General features: G+C 34.3%; 1 protein-coding gene across 1 annotated transcript; it reads left to right on the top strand.

The window, feature by feature from the left end:
• Positions 1-9,584: 9,584 nt before the first annotated feature.
• LOC134265411 (carboxypeptidase N subunit 2-like) lies at positions 9,585-13,622 on the top strand (the record flags this gene model as incomplete). The annotated part of the gene is made up of 2 exons (XM_062747619.1): positions 9,585-9,685; positions 13,212-13,622. Coding segments are annotated over exons 1-2 (512 nt in total), but the record flags the coding sequence as incomplete, so codon positions are not given.
• Between the last annotated feature and the right edge of the window lie 4,875 nt (positions 13,623-18,497).

Genomic DNA, 18,497 nt, shown 5'->3' with positions numbered 1-18,497 from the left:
GGCACTTTATAGAGGATGCAAACAGGTATATAAGAAAACGTAGGTAAAACGTATTTTTGCACACGACCCTAAAATATTCCTATAGTATATAAACCAGCGCTGGACATTGATGATCATTCTGTGTGAGTACTTGGAATTGGACACAGGTAAAAAAAAATGGAGCAGACAAAAAATATGACAGAGGAAATGGAGTATTGTTGGTCTATTAACGGAGAACGTTTTGGAGAATGGATGAAAATTAAAGAAGAAGCCATCCAGGATTTTTATAAAAGCAACAGAAATTATTTAAAATGGCCACCGAATTTAAAGTACAAAAAATTTTGGTTGGTAAAAAGAGTGGAATTGGATCCTGAAGATTATGAAAAAAATCATGACACCAGAGAGGAAAAATACTGTCTGAAGGAGAGAAAAAATGGATATGATGGTTATCAAAAATACCAATTGAAGATCATGAGTGAACCTTATACAATACTGGAGAAGAGTTCCTGGAAAATTCAACTTGGATTGTGTTTTTATCAATTGGAAGAAAAGAGGTTTCGGAAAGAAAACAGCCTTCAAGGACTTTTTACAGATAGGCCTATTTATAAAGTGTATGTATATTGTCGCATCCCTTTATCGCCTGAAGAAAAAACAATCTAAAGAAAAAGGAGAGGGAAAAAATTAAGAAGACAGTGTATAATTGTATTTTCATTCTGAATAAAAATTGGAAAAAATCAAAATCTGTGTTTTCTTTGTTATGGTTTTTTTTCAGTAAAAATCCAGTTTGAACCGGCTGCCTGGCTAGACACTCTAGACTGTGAATGCGTGACGTCATAATCACATTCTTGCAATGTTTTTTTTTGCACACGGCGCATTTTTACCTGTATAGTCAGCATATATAAGAGGGGGTTAGGGCTAGGGGGTTAGGGTTAGGGTTAGGGGGTTAGGGTTAGGGTTAGGGTTAGGGCTAGTTAGGGTTAGGGCTAAGGGATTAGGGCTAAGGGTTAGGGTTAGGGGGCTAGGGTTAGGGTTAGGGGTTAGGGTTAGGGTTAGGGGGGGTTAGGGTTAGGGTTAGGGGGTTAGGGTTAGGGCTACCACTCAGTTGACCCATTTATCCCCTCCACCAATCAAATCTGATCACGTGATTTCTCTCAGCCAATCAGAATCTTCCGGGCTATCTAGGCTGCTTATACTACTAACAATACAGAATACTTCGTTCAATGATTTGCCGAATTTACATCGCCTGTAAGTATTTCAGCATTTTATATTTTCAAAGAAATGATAGATACATATCATAGCATTATTATAGATAATAGCCTTTTTGTAGTATATGATGTTTATAGTAGTTTTATTGTTTATTTGAGTCTGTTATTAGCATTCCCCTTGAGAAAAAGTTTTTATTATCCAATCGTAGTGCGTATTCAAATCACGTGACATATTATTTGAATATGAATATTTTGATTGAATACTTTTGCTGTCTATGAATAATACGAGGGTTGTCCCAAAAAGTCGTAGACAGGGAAAACAGTTAAGTTTCTCTTTGCTAGATTATATTTCTTTCCTTGACATAGCAAAAAGTAACATTTTATGATCATGCATTTCAAGTTTCATGATGATATCACATTATATAAAAAAAATTATGAAAAAATAAAGAATGCATGTAAGTGTACATCGGCGCACGAAAGCAAGCGTAATTAACGTCTCTTATAACGTCATGATCTCTTTTTCTGCTTCACACACGTCTGTTAACATTCAATAATTTTCTTTCAAGTGAAAGGCCACTCTTGACTGAGGAACTTATTTAAATTCATTACTGTTGTTTTTCTAAAAGGCAGATTAAAATTTTAGTCGAAATTTAGTCGAAAAATTGTTCGACATTGTAGGCAGTACGTTAGAGACTGCTCTCTAGTCTCTATTCACATTGTTTGACGTCGTTCGTGACCCACATTGTTCCCCATCGTCTGCGCTTAACAAACAGTATTCTTTTTTTTTTTACATGTTGTAACTATTTTCGGTATAGAGGAAAAACTCTCATTGTATCTCATGCAATTTAAAAAATAACTTGTTTGTACAAATTTAGTGTGCAATGCCACTTCTGTATAATTAATTTTTCCCGTCTTTGATGTATATACATGTAAACCATATCCAAAACAATTTATTACATCTCCGTGCGCCGGTTACGCGTTTGACGACGTCATTTTCATCAAACTCAATTCCGACAGCACTTTAGAAATCATGACACCAATCGTCTGTTTTTAATGCTATTTACATGGAATTTTGACACATTATTTAGATTTTGATTCTGATGTTACTGATTTAAATTTAAGTTCAATGTTTTATATAGTACTAAAGAAGTAAAAGCAAATGTAATAGTTATATGAGTAAATTATTAAGAATTTTGTTCGTGCGCCGACAGGCCTTATCGGCCTACATATAAATCTTTTTATTATACTTTCATGTTAAATACTAAAATCTGATTGGTTTAGACGCAGTTAACACTCTGCTCTATTACCCTCAGCCTTAGCAACACACGTGACAACGGGTAACACAACGGTAATGCCACATGCGTGGAAATTATGCGCATACGGTTCACCCTAGAATTCTCAAAACGTCAGTTGCGCCGGAATAAACTTGACGTCAATAAAAGCTTGCGTCCAATGTACATATATGTAGCTTACTTGAAAACAACAAACGACAGACAAAACATGCTTGCGAGTGCAGAATAACGAAACTTTAGATGATAAAGGACTCGTAGAGTATCAAATAAACAATAAAGAGGTCAGTAAATCTTTTTCGAAGAAGCGGGGAGTTTGAAAGCTTTCTAAACGTGAACGAAAAGGCGATCGACGATTTGTATTGCTGATATAGTAAATCAAGAAGACATTCAGTATAATAAAATAAATGGTGCCTTGTTTTGGACACCCCTCGGAAAACCATTGTCAACCTCCGCTGACGCGTCGGTTGACAATGGTTTTCCTTGGGGTGTCAATTTCAACTGTTACCCTCCAAAACAGGCACCATTTATATACTAATACATGTACTATCAATATGAAAGCTATATATTTTAGAATTCACAATTTTAATGAACATTGAATATATTATGTCTATGCAAAATTTGGTTAGTATTGATGCATGTTTAAAATGTTATAAACATTGTCTACGACTTTTTGGGACAACCCTTGTATATTTAAAGAATTCGATAACATTAACATTCAAGCAAATATGAAAAAAAAAAACTGAAAAGGATGAAGATAAAAAAGAGTGATTGATCTTTAAAAAATCATAAACCAAAACAAGTTCGTGAAGAAAGTATACATTTATACCCCTGAAAATTCCATCTATTAGGTGGAGTTCGCGGCCTTTAAAAAATCACCCTATCCTTTTTGACCAGTCAGTAGATAAACGTCATGTAATTGATTATTTTCTTTAGAGGAAAAATGAAAAAAAGCAATAGAAAATTAATATGCCAATGTTTCTTCAATAAACTCTTTGAAAATTAAGTTCAATATGCTGCAATCAAACTTCACGCAGAGGTCATCATTTTTCTGATGTACAATCATTATCTCTGATAACTCCTCAAATAGACTTTTTGAGAAATCTTGAATTGCCTTTGCGTCCCCTAAATTGATATTATAGCACATTTTTTATAAAAAAATATTGCACGGTGTAATTTTTAAGCGGGAAGATTTCAGAGGCGCATTTAGCCTAAATCTTCCAACGCGAAAAAGAGTACGCATCCAATAATTAGAATAATTTTTAAAATATTCACGCGTCATTGCCCTGATAATAAAATTAAAAAAAAAAAGATAAAACTAAAGGCATTTATTTCTTTCAAGTAGTAGAAACCTTTATTCCTTGGTCACATTTCCAGGCCGGTGGCCGTAGACCGATAGTAATCGGTGGTAATCCTTGGTGTGAGCGATGCCCCAACATCGGTCCACATCGGCCTAGTAGTCCTTATACGAGGGCCGTTCAAAAATTACGCGGACTTGTTGCACAACAGAAATATTTGACGACACAATCGGGCAAAATTTCACAAATAATATAAAAGAATCTTTACTTATATGGTCTTCAAAATTTCATATCAAAATGTTGTAAATTGGTATTAATTTTGAGTGATTTTTCAGGACATACCATTAAGTCACGGCGCAAAATCTTCGACGTCACAAGCATTATAAAAAATATGTGATTGAGCTTTCATTTTCTCAACATTTTCCCTTGAGTACCTGTATAGTTTGAGTTACCTTATCTACTCAACATCAAAACACAATTTCTTGCCAAGCTTAAAATCCATTAAACAAATAAAGAATATTCTTCTTTTTTTTTTTAAACCAAATACTGCTTATGAGATATAGTGTGATATTGGTGACTCTCAAGCACGTTCTTTACAGTCCGGATAAAGTTAACTTTTGGTCTATAATCTTCTTCCCGTCCTCCCGTATAGCCTTTTTTACAGAGGTCTAACTGTCTAAAATTTCAATTTTCTATTTGTGGGCGAATGTCACGAGTAGCCTAGTTTACTACATGTTTTATTATGCATATTTTGGATCTATTTTGCCGATATCTCGAGCATTACACATATTTTAAGAAAAAGTGTGGTGTGCCGTCAATTTAGGAGACGTCATTTTCACAGTCGTTTTCACGGGAATCGCATCAGAGAAAAATAACTATATTTCTGTTAGTACTTCAAATATTACGTCCTAAATCTAAATACATAATAATAGAACAATTTAAAGGTACATTTGAGAAAATTGTTGAAAAATATCGCGAATTTTAGAAAATCAATGAGTTAAATTTTTGAATCCGCATGCTTTTGCTTCAATTTTTTTGTTGTGCGCCGTACCTCTCCATCAACGATATCAACATACCGATAATTTTAGTAGAATTTTTTTAAAATACAGAAATTTTGCCCAAAATTTATTGGAATCTTTAAGATACATATTTCTGTGAAATTTTATAACTATATGACATCTGTAATAGTAAATAATAGCACAGTCCGCGTAATTTTTGAACGGCCCTCGTAGTATTAGTCACATTATCCAGCGATGGCGTATACGATGGGCAACCAATGCGTTTTTTGATATAAATGGTGTGGTTGCCGGCCGGACTTACAAAGGCCAAGCGATGCATTCCTTATCATAAAACGATGTTAATGCCTAGGTCACATTTCCCGGCCGGTAGCCGTAGACCGGTGGTAATCGTTGGTAATCCGTGGTGTTAGCGATGCCCCAATGTCAAATAATGACCTTGCGTAGAGAATAGTGAATTAAACTCCTCTTTGATAAATAACAGAAAATCTTTTCTACATTTAAACTTTACATTTTAATTAACAAAATATTATACAACAAAATAAACTGCTTTGGTGTGTGGTCGTCCGTGTCCCCCGAATGCCGGTAGTCTATGGTTCCAAACGGTGTTTGGGATACACTACTGTCTCTTGCCGCTAAGGAGGCTCAGACACCCCTCTCCAGTGCGAAGAGATTACACTCCCCCTCTCCAGTGCCGAGGAGGTTATACGTCCGTCTTGCGTTCAAGACTATGAGATGTGACTGGTACGGGCCGCCATCTCTACACAACTTTACAGGAATGATCTATGAGACCTATTAAATATCATACACAGAATAATATAGACATATAATTTACGCTGTGAAACGTTACAGTGCAATATGCACAATGCAATAATTGCTATACTTCACAACAGTTATTATAGAACATCGAACCGACAAATAAAGACACAAACAATCCACCGTACAATTAAGACTCAAACAGTTTTCGAATACAATGTAACTATAAATAACAGAACTTAAAAATATGAAATAGAATAGCTTAAAGTTGCATATTTTAGAAATTCCGTATCTGGGTGTTTTAAGATATTTACAACTTATAAAATAATAAAAACAAACGCAAATAAGGCTTACCTCAGAGAAGCAGGACCATAGCATAAATTCTAATAAGGGTTGGGTTGAAATACCCTCAGTGGTTTGCCATGTGTATAATACAAATCAAATATATAAATCTTGAGAAGTTTTGAAAACGTCCTTCTACCTGGACTGCCGTGTTCAAACTCAAGCACGGGCTCACCAATATTTTAAAGGTCCAGTGATTTGAGGTATAAAACGGGGTTAAATGAACCCAGTGAAAAATGGAGGCTCCCCACAGGTGAATACAAATTACTTGCGTGTTCGATTAGGAGATTTTAATGTGACACCCAACATCGGTCCACATCGGCCTAGTAATCCTTAAAGTATCAGTCACATTATCCAGCGATGGGTATACGATGGGCAACCAATGCGTTTTATGAGAAAAATTACGTGGTTGCCGGCCGGACTTACAAAGGCCCAGCGATGCATTGCTAATCAAAAAACGATGTTCCAGGATAATCGGCCAATGTATATTACATCGCTCATACATTGGTGAACATCGTTCGTACATCGGTCAACTACGGGCCAATGATTGGTCGAAAATCGACCGGTGATCGGCAGTTATCTGTTGAACACCACACAACCTCCCAATGACCTCTGATTCAACGGATATTGGACGATGCTCGGCCATACATCGGCCGATCCGTGAAAGATGTGTTAATGATGGGTTACCGATGAGGAGCGATGTGAGGCATCGTTGGAGACATCGTTGAATTTTAACTACGAATTATTTCCTACCGATGATCCCACCGATTCGCAAAATGGCCTCAGTCACCGTCCGATCACTAGTAATGCCCGGCCGGCAATCATGCCATTTTCATCAAAAAACGCATCGGTTTCTCATCGTATACCCCATCGCTGGATAATGTGACTGATACTTAAAGGGTATAATCGGCCGATGTATATTACATCGCTAATACATTGGTGAACATCGTTCGTACGTTGATCGACATCGACTATTGACCATTGTTTGATCGAACATTGACCAATGATCGGCCGATGTCTGTTGCCCACCACTCAACCCTCCGGTGATCTTAGATTAAAGGACACTTAACAGATCTCTGCCATACATCGGCCAATCCATGAAAGATTTGTTGATGATGGGTTGCCGATGATGAGCGATGTGGGGCATCGATGGAGACATCGCTGATTTTTAACTACGAATAATTTTCTACCAATGACTCCACCGATTCGCAAAATGGCCTCAGTGACCGTCCGATTACATGTACTAGTAGTGTCCGGCCGGCAACCACGTCATTTTCATCAAAAAACGCATCGGTTTCTCATCGTATACTCCATCGCTGGATAATGTGACTGATACTTTACCTGGATTGGAACTATATAAGATTTTAATATTTTTTTTCTTAAGACGTCGGAGACAAACATTGAATGCATTATCTAAAAATCTAAAGAGCCCTCGTTCATAATCACACTAGACAAAAATAACTCACCAAATTCTTTTTCAGGTATTTGTTTGAAAACAAGCTAAGCAGTGTGGAGAACAATACATTTTATGGTTTGTCAAGTCTAAACGAATTGTAAGTATTTAACATTGGATATCTATTTTCTTACGTACATGTATCTTTTTAAAAAAATCATTCTACATTTTTATGCGCCCGGATCGAAAAAGTGGAGGCGCATATTTTTGTTGTGTTGTCTGTCTCTCTGTCTGTTTGTCTGCAAAGTTTAACCTTCGCCATAACTTTTGAACCATGAAAGATAGAGAATTCATATATATTTGGTATGTGTACTCCACTGATTAAGCTCTTTCAAATGACACCAAGGTCAATGATCTGGTGACCACCTTGACTCTAATTTATATGCTAAAAGTAGCTTTTCGTCAGCAAACTTTAACCTTCGTCATACATGTAACTTTTGAACCATGATAGATAGAGACTCCGTATTTGATATGAAAACTCCACTGAAATTAAGCTCTTTCAAATGACACTACGGTCAATGACTTTGAGGCCTTGATCGTGGCCTATATGCTAAAATTAACTTTTTAAAATCTTCTCCATAACATTTAAACCGTGGGGGATAGACCTTTCAGCATTGGTATGCAAGCTACACTTATTATGTTCTTTTACATGTAAGTGACGCCAAAGTAAGTGACCTTGTGGCCTTGACTGCGACCTATATGCTAAAAATAGCTTTTTCGTACCTTGTCATAAGCTTTTAACCATACGAGATATAGACTTCATATCTAGTGTGCATAGTCCATTAAGTATTTTAAATGACAAGAAGGTCAATGACCTCGTTACCTCAATTGTGTCCTACATGCCAAAATATAGCTTTTTTCGAACTTTCTTTCCACCGGGCGCATAGTGTTTCACAAATACATTTTCTTTCAGATATTTATACAGCAACGAAATATCCACAATCGAGAGCAATGCATTTAATGGTTTGCCAAAAGTAGAAGAGATGTAAGTTTCTTTTCTTTTTTGTACTTTCCATAAAATATACAATCGAATGATATAGTTGAATCCATACTTTTCAAAAGTTATGTCCTTTGGATGCCAATTTTTTGGGAAAACCCATAAAATCCTCAGAATAGCCTTCATAGTTTACTTTAGGAATGACTGTCTTATTTTTCGATTTCATGAAGTGATCAATCGATTGGCTTGCGTGATAATTGCGTTTAAGCATAAAATTATCACGCAAGCCAATCGATTGATCATCCTCATGAAATTGAAAAATAAGACAGTTATTCCATATATTTACATGCTTTGATTCCGCCAATCCACGTGCTCCAAGCCCTGCTTCTGTCTAGCTGTTTATTCCGCCCTGCAGGTGGTTTTTTTTTAAACCGCGCCAATACATTGATGGGGAAATAAAGGACATTTACAATTGGTAATTTTATCTCGGACAAAGACATTGGAAATGTAAATATTAGTTTATAACTTTGTCATCTGCCTGGAAAAAAATTTGTGCTTCTTGAATAAAGATTTCCCCAAGATTGGGTCACCCATATATCAAAAAAAAATTAAACACAGTGGATTTATCGGAGCACGCCGGAATGTTTAGTAGCATAAAGAGGAGAAATGTCCTTTTTCCCTTTTGGCCTTTTGGATGACCCTGGAAAAGGACATAACTATTGCAAAGTGTGTATTAGACTTTACAGTCAAATATCGTTATTTCGAAATCGATGGGACCGAGAGAATACTTATATGACTATTCGAGACATTTAGCTAAAATGGTTAAGGAATAAAATATGTTGACTTCCAAATAACATCAACATATCCATTGTGTTCAAAATACTTAAGTTTCACTGTATTGTGGAATTGATTTATTCAATCAATGATATATTTTATCGTCCATTTGTATAATTGGTTAGATAGAATTGGAATCCACTTGACGAGCAATATAATAATCTCCTCCCAAATTCATTTAAGAGTACATATTTCAAAATTCAAAGTGCAAAGATGAGACCAGCTCTGGGACCTAACCTAATTTAACTTAACGTATAAAATTTCTTGAATTCTGGATATTGAAAAAAAATAATCACAAAAACACATTTTAAAAATTGACTTGTGTTTGGAGATAAAATAATAAAAAAAATTTCATTTTTTATTTCTTGTTCCATAGACAGAAATATATATGATTCAGTTACTATTTCATATTTTCGCTGTGTATATTCTATTGAATATTTATCAAGTTGAATATACATGTATATCATTTTATGACATGTATTTTCAAAATGTTGTTTCTTTAAGATTAATATCCGACAACAAGTTAACAACAATAGAGAACAACACTTTTGATAATGTGGCAAGTTTAAGAGAACTGTAAGTATCTTCGAATAGATCAACTTCTGAACTTTTCAATTATAAATGCTACTTAAACTATCTTAAAATGCGTTATTATTGCAAATGTATATACACTGTATATTAAAGATTATTATGTCACTTAAAGAAAATCAGTATTACGATTATTATATGTATTACTAAATGTAGATATTGGATACACATGTAAGTGTAAGCTAAAGGTATGAAATACATATATTCAAACCACATGTTCATAACACTGTATTGGCTTGCATGCTCTACTTTGATTTGTCATTCCACAAAAAGCGCGTTGAAATATGAGTTTGATAAATTAATTCCTGTATGAATAAAAATATAGTACATGTTTTGTTTGACGTGCCCATAAATGATTTCTTTTATTTTTTTTCTTTAAGTTAAGTTTAAAATGCTTCAATCAATTTCGTGGACAATATTGTGAAACTATTTACATGTTGCAACCCCCATCCCCTTCCTCACGGAATGATCAAGTTTTAACAGAAATTAAAATTTTCTCTGTGCTTGTGTTTATGAATATACATTTGCACTGTATGTGATCATTCATCAAATAATTTTATGAGATTTTTGTTTGAGACTAGCAAACATCAATCTCAGGATGTTCTCAGAAATCTTAATTTTTTTTCTCATCTGAGTCGTCGGATAAACGTTGCTGGCACCTATGTTTGAGAAATAACTCCGACTTGAGAACAAATATCAGGCTTCGGGGCCACGAACAAATTAAAACCTCAGCTGAAATCTTAGAGTATGAAAATCTTCGATTTCTGCCTCAGCTGATACGAGGGGCGTTCAATAAATAATGTCATAAGCTCTATGGCATACAACATAGAATTCATATGATATTATGCTTGACTTTCTCTCAAGATTTAATCTTTGATAAATGGATTACAGTTTATATGACCACTTTTCTTCACATAGTTTCATTGTGAGAAGCTGGAGAACAGCGGCTATTTGAGACACTTTATGATAAATGTATGGTAAAGAATCAGTATACTAGAGTAAAATTAAACGCTACATGAAAGCTGCTGAAAAACTCGATAAGAATCCCAAAGAAATAGTCACTGAAATATGTGAAATTTACAGCAATCAATGTATGTTTTGTAGACACATGAGCATGAGGATTTCAATGAACAAAAATAATATAATGCGCATCAAAAATAGGCACCGTCCTTGGGGGCAAAGATTGATAACAACTTATTTACTGTTTGCCAAAATTCAGTAAATTATCACTTGTCATGTTTGTTTGACTGCAAGATACCTAGCAAAATTAATAGGCATTATTTTGGGGTAGTTTACACTGTTTTACGGAAACATTTGACAGAAAAAAAGCTTAGTACTCAATGGTCACCCTATGTTTTGAAAAATGAATGAAAAAGACAGCGTGTAAGAATATGTAAACAACTATTTTTAGAAAAAAAATTGTAGTTATCAACGTTTGTCTGAAATTCAGATAGATTGTGAAACTTGAATCCATTGCTCTAAACACTCTAAACAAATTTACAGTAAGATGCACTTGACAAAAACAGTCAAGGTTTGAGAAAAATTATGAATTGCAAAAGTACAAAAACAGTTTCATATGCCATTTTCTTAAATATTAGTGATATTATTGTTCAAATTTTTATGTGGGGAGAAATTTCAATTTCTGGAGAAGTCTAAACAGCAATTTTTTGCGAAAAAATAGAAAGATTTACGAGAGGAAGGAACCAAATCCGGAATCCACTACATTAAATTTCTTCATGACAGCGTCCAAACCAACACGCCTTGAAAAGTTAAGGAGTTTTGAGGATAAACGGAAAGTTAATGTTTTGTTACACCAACAATACTTGCCAGATCTTTCATCCTTTGACTTGTTTCATTTTACAAACTTGAAAAAACACCTTTTAGAAAGAATACACAAGTCCAGGAAATCAAAGAATCTTCCGTAATCCAGTATACAAACGGTCATACCCAAAAATGTGTTCTAAAAATAATAAGAAAATAGAGAAAAATATCATGGACATGTGATTTAATTAAAAGAGAATATCTAAATGAAATCATTAAGACTAAATCATTATAAAGCGTTTTTTTTTTTTTGCTTCTTTCCAAGCAACGATGACATTATTTATTGAACGCCCCTCGTATTTTCCTAAAAGGTCATGTCACCAACATTTCGGAGATTCGTCTCATGTAGGTTGAGATTTGAGAAAAATCTTAGATTATGAATAATGATATGGGATTCCAGTTTATATATTATGCACGATGCATCAATGATTTAATTTACCCTACACAATATTTAAGTTTAGATCGCGAAAAAACATATCCCCACTTCCATCTTTTTTTTTTGCTGTTTGAGTCATTCCACAGAAAGGATTCCTTTACGACATTAAGGTTTAAGATTTAAAGCTCCACAAAAGAATACCTGCTACATCAAACATATTTTGGCTATATAAGGAGTCACTTCCGCTATTGTGACGTTACGTGTATTTGGTAGAAGGATTGATGAAGACTTTATATTTTCACTACCTATCTAACAAACAAACATTTTTTTTTCTTTCTTCTATAATATACATGTATGTAATTGGGTATACGTATCTATATTATTTCTAATTGTTTATAGCAAGAAATATACAGTCATATGTTTGGATTATAGGGTCTATTTTGATTTAAGAAATAACTTGATTGATTTTATTTCTAGCAGAGCTATGCACTTGAAGTAAAAAATAGCGAGTATTATTGTAAATAAGATAAGATAAACAGCAAATATATCCGGAAGGAAAATACACGCATACGAAGTTGTTTTCAATATTAACTTATTAACTATGGTATTTGGAATAAAGAAACAGCAATTTATACTTAAAATTATTTGGCATGATTGTAAATCATTGAGTCACAACTCTCCTGTAATAACTACGAACGATAATTCTCGATTCCAGCTTACATTTCTCACCAATTTAATTCAATATGATAGATAAGTAAAATTTGCCGTTGAAGGAAAACTTGTTTGAATGCAAAGAAGAGTTGTTTTTCCAAATAAATTTGTTTTATGAAAATTCACAGAAATATCTTGGAAGTAGATCTCCTTCCTATTCAGGCAACAGACTTTAGCAAAGCTAGTTTGTTGCAAAAACAACAACAGAAAAGTTTGTATGCCTCCATTAATGTCATGTTTTTTTTTTTTCAAAATGACGATATATGCAACTAAAAGTAACCGGGAAGTCAAAAACCAATATTTCTTGTAATATAAATTTACGATTCAGCTGACAAAAATGAGTACATACTGCATAACAAACATAAATAAGTTAACTTTACAAAAAAGATTGCTTGTGGGTATAGGTGGCAAAATAATACTATCGTTTGCAGGTTTTTATGATTTCTAGGGACTTTGTTTTGTAGAAATCTCTTACAAACAGAAGAATAAAGAAATGAGACTCTGAAAATGTTATCCTATGAGCAATATATGTTTATTGAGCTATGAAAATCATGATCATTGACTTTTTAAGATTTTGAAACCTAAAAATTTCAATATTTCTTCCAGATGGATTTATGATAATCCGTTACAATGTGATTGCAAGTTACAATACCTGATCGATTTTATTAACTCTAGAACGCTCACACTTTACAATGATCCTCTCTGTGTCACTCCTGATACCCTTAAGGGAACCCGGCTCCAAGAGGTATCATTTTCAAGCTTGACATGTCTTCCTGATGACATAACCACTGAGCAAACCACTGGGCAAACTACTCAGCAAACCACTGGACAAACCACTAAGCAAACAGCTGAGCACACTACTCTGCAAACCATTGAGCAAACAGCTGAGCAAATCACTGAGCAAACCGCTGGCACCAAAATGGAGAGCACAACAACTCCAATACCGTCACTTGACAGGATAACAACCAATATTAATACGCTTAATTCTTCTCCTTCAAAAGAAGGAAAACTATCAATGTGGGCAAATATTCTTTGTGTTTATTTGTTAAAAACCATGATTGGATTTTAGATATGCAATGTCTTAAGTTAAAATTCTGAAGATTTGATATGATCTTAATGTTGACTACTTTAAATGATGGTCTTTGGATGAAAAGAAGGATATATTTTGTATGGTTTTAGACAATGTTATACTGTCTAGCAAATATATACATCTCCTGTATACACTCCGAGAAGAATATGTCATCGAGTTACCTGTTGCATGTAGCACAAGCTAGGTTGCCCATTTTGAATTTAAATATTTTGCCAACTATTTTCTTTTAGTTATAAGAACTTTTATGTTTGATTATTTTCTTTTCATATATCATTTATAACTAACTTTTGTTTTTAAAATTTATTGTTGCTAATAACGTCTTTATAAATTAATTTGATCATAATTTTTTATAATTATCAAATATACACTATATACTCTGTACAATTCTAAGTGCATGCCCAAAAAGCAGGTTTCCTTTCTTAAAAAAGAAGTAATGGAACCTTATGATAAGAATTTTAAAAATGCCAAAAGCTTTAGTGTTTCTTCTGATCTCGATAAGAGTTTAATGTCGCTGGTATAAAACGTAGCTTGTGTATGTTCCATAACTCTGTAAGCTAGAAATTTTTATACCCGCACTTTCTAAAGAAAGTTCGGGTATATTGTTGTTACTCATGTCCGTCCGTCCGTCCGTCCGTCCGTCCATCTGTCACACTTTTCTTCCCTGAACTCCTCTTACATTTTACACAGTAGCCTAATCATCTTTGGGGAGAAGGTTTGTGGTGTCATGTAGATGTGCAGTAAGGTTTCGTAATTTTGATTTTGCCCCGGGGGGTCAAATGGGGGTCGAAAAATGATGTTTTTTATGCAAAAAGCCCCGTCTTCCCTGAACTCCTCTTACATTTTACAGAGTAGCCTAATCATCTTTGGGGAGATGGTTGGTGGTGTCATGTAGATGTGCAGTAAGGTTTCGGAATTTTGATTTTGCCCCGGGGGGTCAAATGGGGGTCGAAAAATGACAGTTTTTATGCAAAAAGCCCCGTCTTCCCTGAACTCCTCTTACATTTTACACAGTAGCCTAATCATCTTTGGAGAGATGGTTGGTGGTGTCATGTAGATGTGCAGTAAGGTTTCAGAATTTTGATTTTGCCCTGGGGGGTCAAATGGGGGTCGAAAAATGACGTTTTTTATGCAAAAAGCCCCGTCTTCCCTGAACTCCTCTTACATTTTACACAGTAGCCTAATCATCTTTGGAGAGATGGTTGGTGGTGTCATGTAGATGTGCAGTAAGGTTTCGGAATTTTGATTTTGCCCCGGGGGGTCAAATGGGGGTCGAAAAATGACGTTTTTTATGCAAAAAGCCCCGTCTTCCCTGAACTCCTCTTACATTTTACACAGTAGCCTAATCATCTTTGGAGAGATGGTTGGTGGTGTCATGTAGATGTGCAGTAATGTTTTGGAATTTTGATTTTGCCCCGGGGGGTCAAATGGGGGTCGAAAAATGACGTTTTTTATGCGAAAAGGCCCGTCTTCCCTGAACTCCTCTTACATTTTACACAGTAGCCTAATCATCTTTGGAGAGATGGTTGGTGGTGTCATGTAGATGTGCAGTAAGGTTTCGGAATTTTGATTTTGCCCCGGGGGGTCAAATGGGGGTCGAAAAATGACGTTTTTTATGCAAAAAGCCCCGTCTTCCCTGAACTCCTCTTACATTTTACACAGTAGTCTAATCATCTTTGAGGAGATGGTTGGTGGTGTCATGTAGATGTGCAGTAAGGTTTCGGAATGTTTAATGTCTAATTGTGGCCTGACCTAGCCTTTGAGGTTATGATTTGAAAAACTAGAAATATGTCTATAGGACATGAATGTCCCACTGGATGTATATCACTCATGCTACAGGAAAATTTGTATTAGCGTATTAAGTTTGTTGAAAATATCTTGAACAGTTTCTTTAGAATTGAAACTAAAATCTAAATAAATTTGATATAGATTATAAATCCTCACCAAATTATGTATAAGTGCATGCTAAACATAAAAATGTCTTAAATTATTTCTTTAAAACTAAGCAAAATACAAATAAAAAAGGATGGAGGTCAAGGTCAGAGGAATGTGCAAGGTGAAGTTTTTGATGAAGTTATCAGCATATTATGTTTGATAAAAATATCTTGAATGATTTAATGAAACTGACCTTAACACTTTTTCTAAGAAAAGAGAGGTCAAAGGAAAGGTAAGGGCCAAAATGTTAAATGTTGCAGTTGAAAAGCTTACATCAGTATGAATTTACTATTAGCATATGAAGTTTGATAAAACTATAATTAATGGTTTATTTAAAACTTAGATAAACACAAATTTAAAAAGTGAGGTCAAGGTCAAAGGAAAATTCAAGGTCAAAATAAGTTGATGTATTAATAGCTCTCAGCAGTATGTATCAGCATATGAAGTTTGATAAATATATTTTGAATTGTTTACTCAAAACTGATTTAGACATTAATTTTAGAAAAGTGAGGTCAAGGTCACAGGAAAGGTCAAGGTAAAAAAGAGTGAAGTATTGTAAAGCTTACATAAGTATGTATCATCATGTAAAGTTTCATTACACAACTTGAATGGTTTCTTTAAAATAAAGCTAAACAGTAATTTAAGGAGGCTAGGGGGTCAACAAATTATTTTTTTATTAACCACCGGTTATAACTTAAATTTGGGGATATGATATCTTAAGCCGTCAATTATCATTTGTCAAAAAAAAATTTCATAAATTTTAGTTTTAAAATTTGATCATTTTATCATTTTTATTATACCTTTATATGGAGCTCTTCTTCTAAAGGAGATCAAAATAGTCTAAAAATGGCCGCAACCACCCAGCCTCTTTAAAGAAAAGTTACGTGAAGGTCAAAGGAAAAGTCAAAGTCAAAAAATATTGCTGCAGTTGGATATTTACATCAGTATGCATCAACATATGAACTTTGATAAAAATATCTAGAAAGTTTCTTTGAGCCCAATGGAAAGACAGATGGAAGGGTGGAGGACGGACATGACAAAAACTATACATGTATTCCTAATCATGGTGTGGCATAAAAAACTTGAATCTACATTATATGATGATGTTTCCATCTATCAAGATTATACAAGCAAATTCAAAGAATTGTGGTCCTCTGCTTTCTGTGATTTAGTGAATGGGATGCCATAATTTATGGCATATTATGTCATTGAATATGCACCCATATCATATATCAATTTTTGAAAATTAGGTCAAAGGGGTAAAATCATAGCATGTTCTGAAACATTTTGTTGCAGGTAATGTACATGTCAAATATAAAAGTCATATCTCTTTTGAATCAAAATTTATATATACAATATAATATTTTTGAAAAGTAGGTTAAACTTCTAGGTCAAGGTCACAGAGTCAAAAGTAATGATATATTTAGAAAAGTCTTTTCACATGTAATAAACATGTATAATTTGAATGCCCTTTCTTTTCTCTTTCAAATTGATCAATTTAAAATGTTATTTTTTGGAAAGTAAATAAAACTTTAAGGTCAAGGTCTCACTTACAGTGGGTTAAAAAATCATAGTATATTTAGAAAGTTTTGTGGTAATGTACATGTGAAATAGAAAAGCAGTATCTCTTATTATTCAAAAGTTATGACCAAGGTTAAAGCTGTCAATAAAATGTACAAACTGACAGACAAATGAGATTTAACGTCCCCTCCCTTTCCCCAAAACGGGGGACAATAATGCCCTTGCTGTTCTTGAGAAGAAGATTTATGATGGAAAAAATCCCCTGCATATTTCTTAACGCAAATCAATATTGTGTTTTTATGTCATTTTGTTTGTTATTAAACATCCCTCTCAGGAATTTTTCACTGATATGGAGACACCACCACTTGAAAAATAATGAGGACAAGTTAGATTTGAGGTCAACATTCATTTTAGGAGTTTTCAACCATTAAGACATAAAGAAATATTAACTCGATCCTTCCCCTCACCCCTTCCCAGACCCCTGTTTGTTTATGTATGCAAACTACTACTTGTATTACATTAAAAAAAAATTATACAAATAGTTTAATGTGGTCCATCTCTGAATGATTTTCATTCCTATTCTAGGCCGCCGCCAGAAGATAAGTTGACACAAATTCATGAAAAAAATGTCAAGTAATCTTATCATTGATGCACTTTTATTTAATTTAATGCAGTCATATTGTGAACATTTCCAGCTCATTAGGAGTGGGAATGACCTCCAGGGGTTAATTCATAACCTTTATACCATTAAATTTACATAACATAATAATACAAGAAACAAAATTATGGAGAGTCAAATGGAAAAACTTTCCAACTATTTAGGAGTCACATGATCATTTGTCATTACAGGGACAGGGAGTGGATTGGCTGATCGCCCTCTCACCCCCCCCCCTTGGAATTTGCAGGACTATAATATATACTGGAGGAAATAAAAATGACTTTGTATGCCCTAAGTGTCCCTCCACCATAGAAAATAGACCCAAACATAACTTCTTTCTTTTTTTAGCTTCTCAGGAAATTCTGGTCTGGAAACCCCCCTCCCTCCCAGTCCCAGAAAAAAATTCTGGATCTTGTAACGGAATGTAACGTTGATAACGGGGGATAACTCTTCAGAATGTCAAAGCATCGGATGACCTTTGATCCTTTATTGGCTTTAAACTTGAACCTAACCGTTTGCATTTCAGACTATTTTACCCAAATTTATACCAAAACTTTGTACTTACCGATTGTCATTATTTAGGTCCTGTAATCTTCATGAAATATAATCCAATTAAAACACAAAATGAAATAATTCCTATATGCAATGATGTGTATACCACACTAGTAGCCTACTGCACGTGCAGTGAAAT

The sequence above is a fragment of the Saccostrea cucullata genome, unplaced genomic scaffold (assembly GCF_032062105.1).
Source record: "Saccostrea cucullata isolate Sc308-1 unplaced genomic scaffold, CSIRO_AGI_Scuc_v1 ctg10251, whole genome shotgun sequence".
In the NCBI taxonomy this organism is placed as follows: Eukaryota; Metazoa; Mollusca; class Bivalvia; order Ostreida; family Ostreidae; genus Saccostrea; species Saccostrea cuccullata.
Note: the sequence above shows the minus strand (reverse complement) of the source record. Positions and strands in the feature narration are given on the sequence as shown.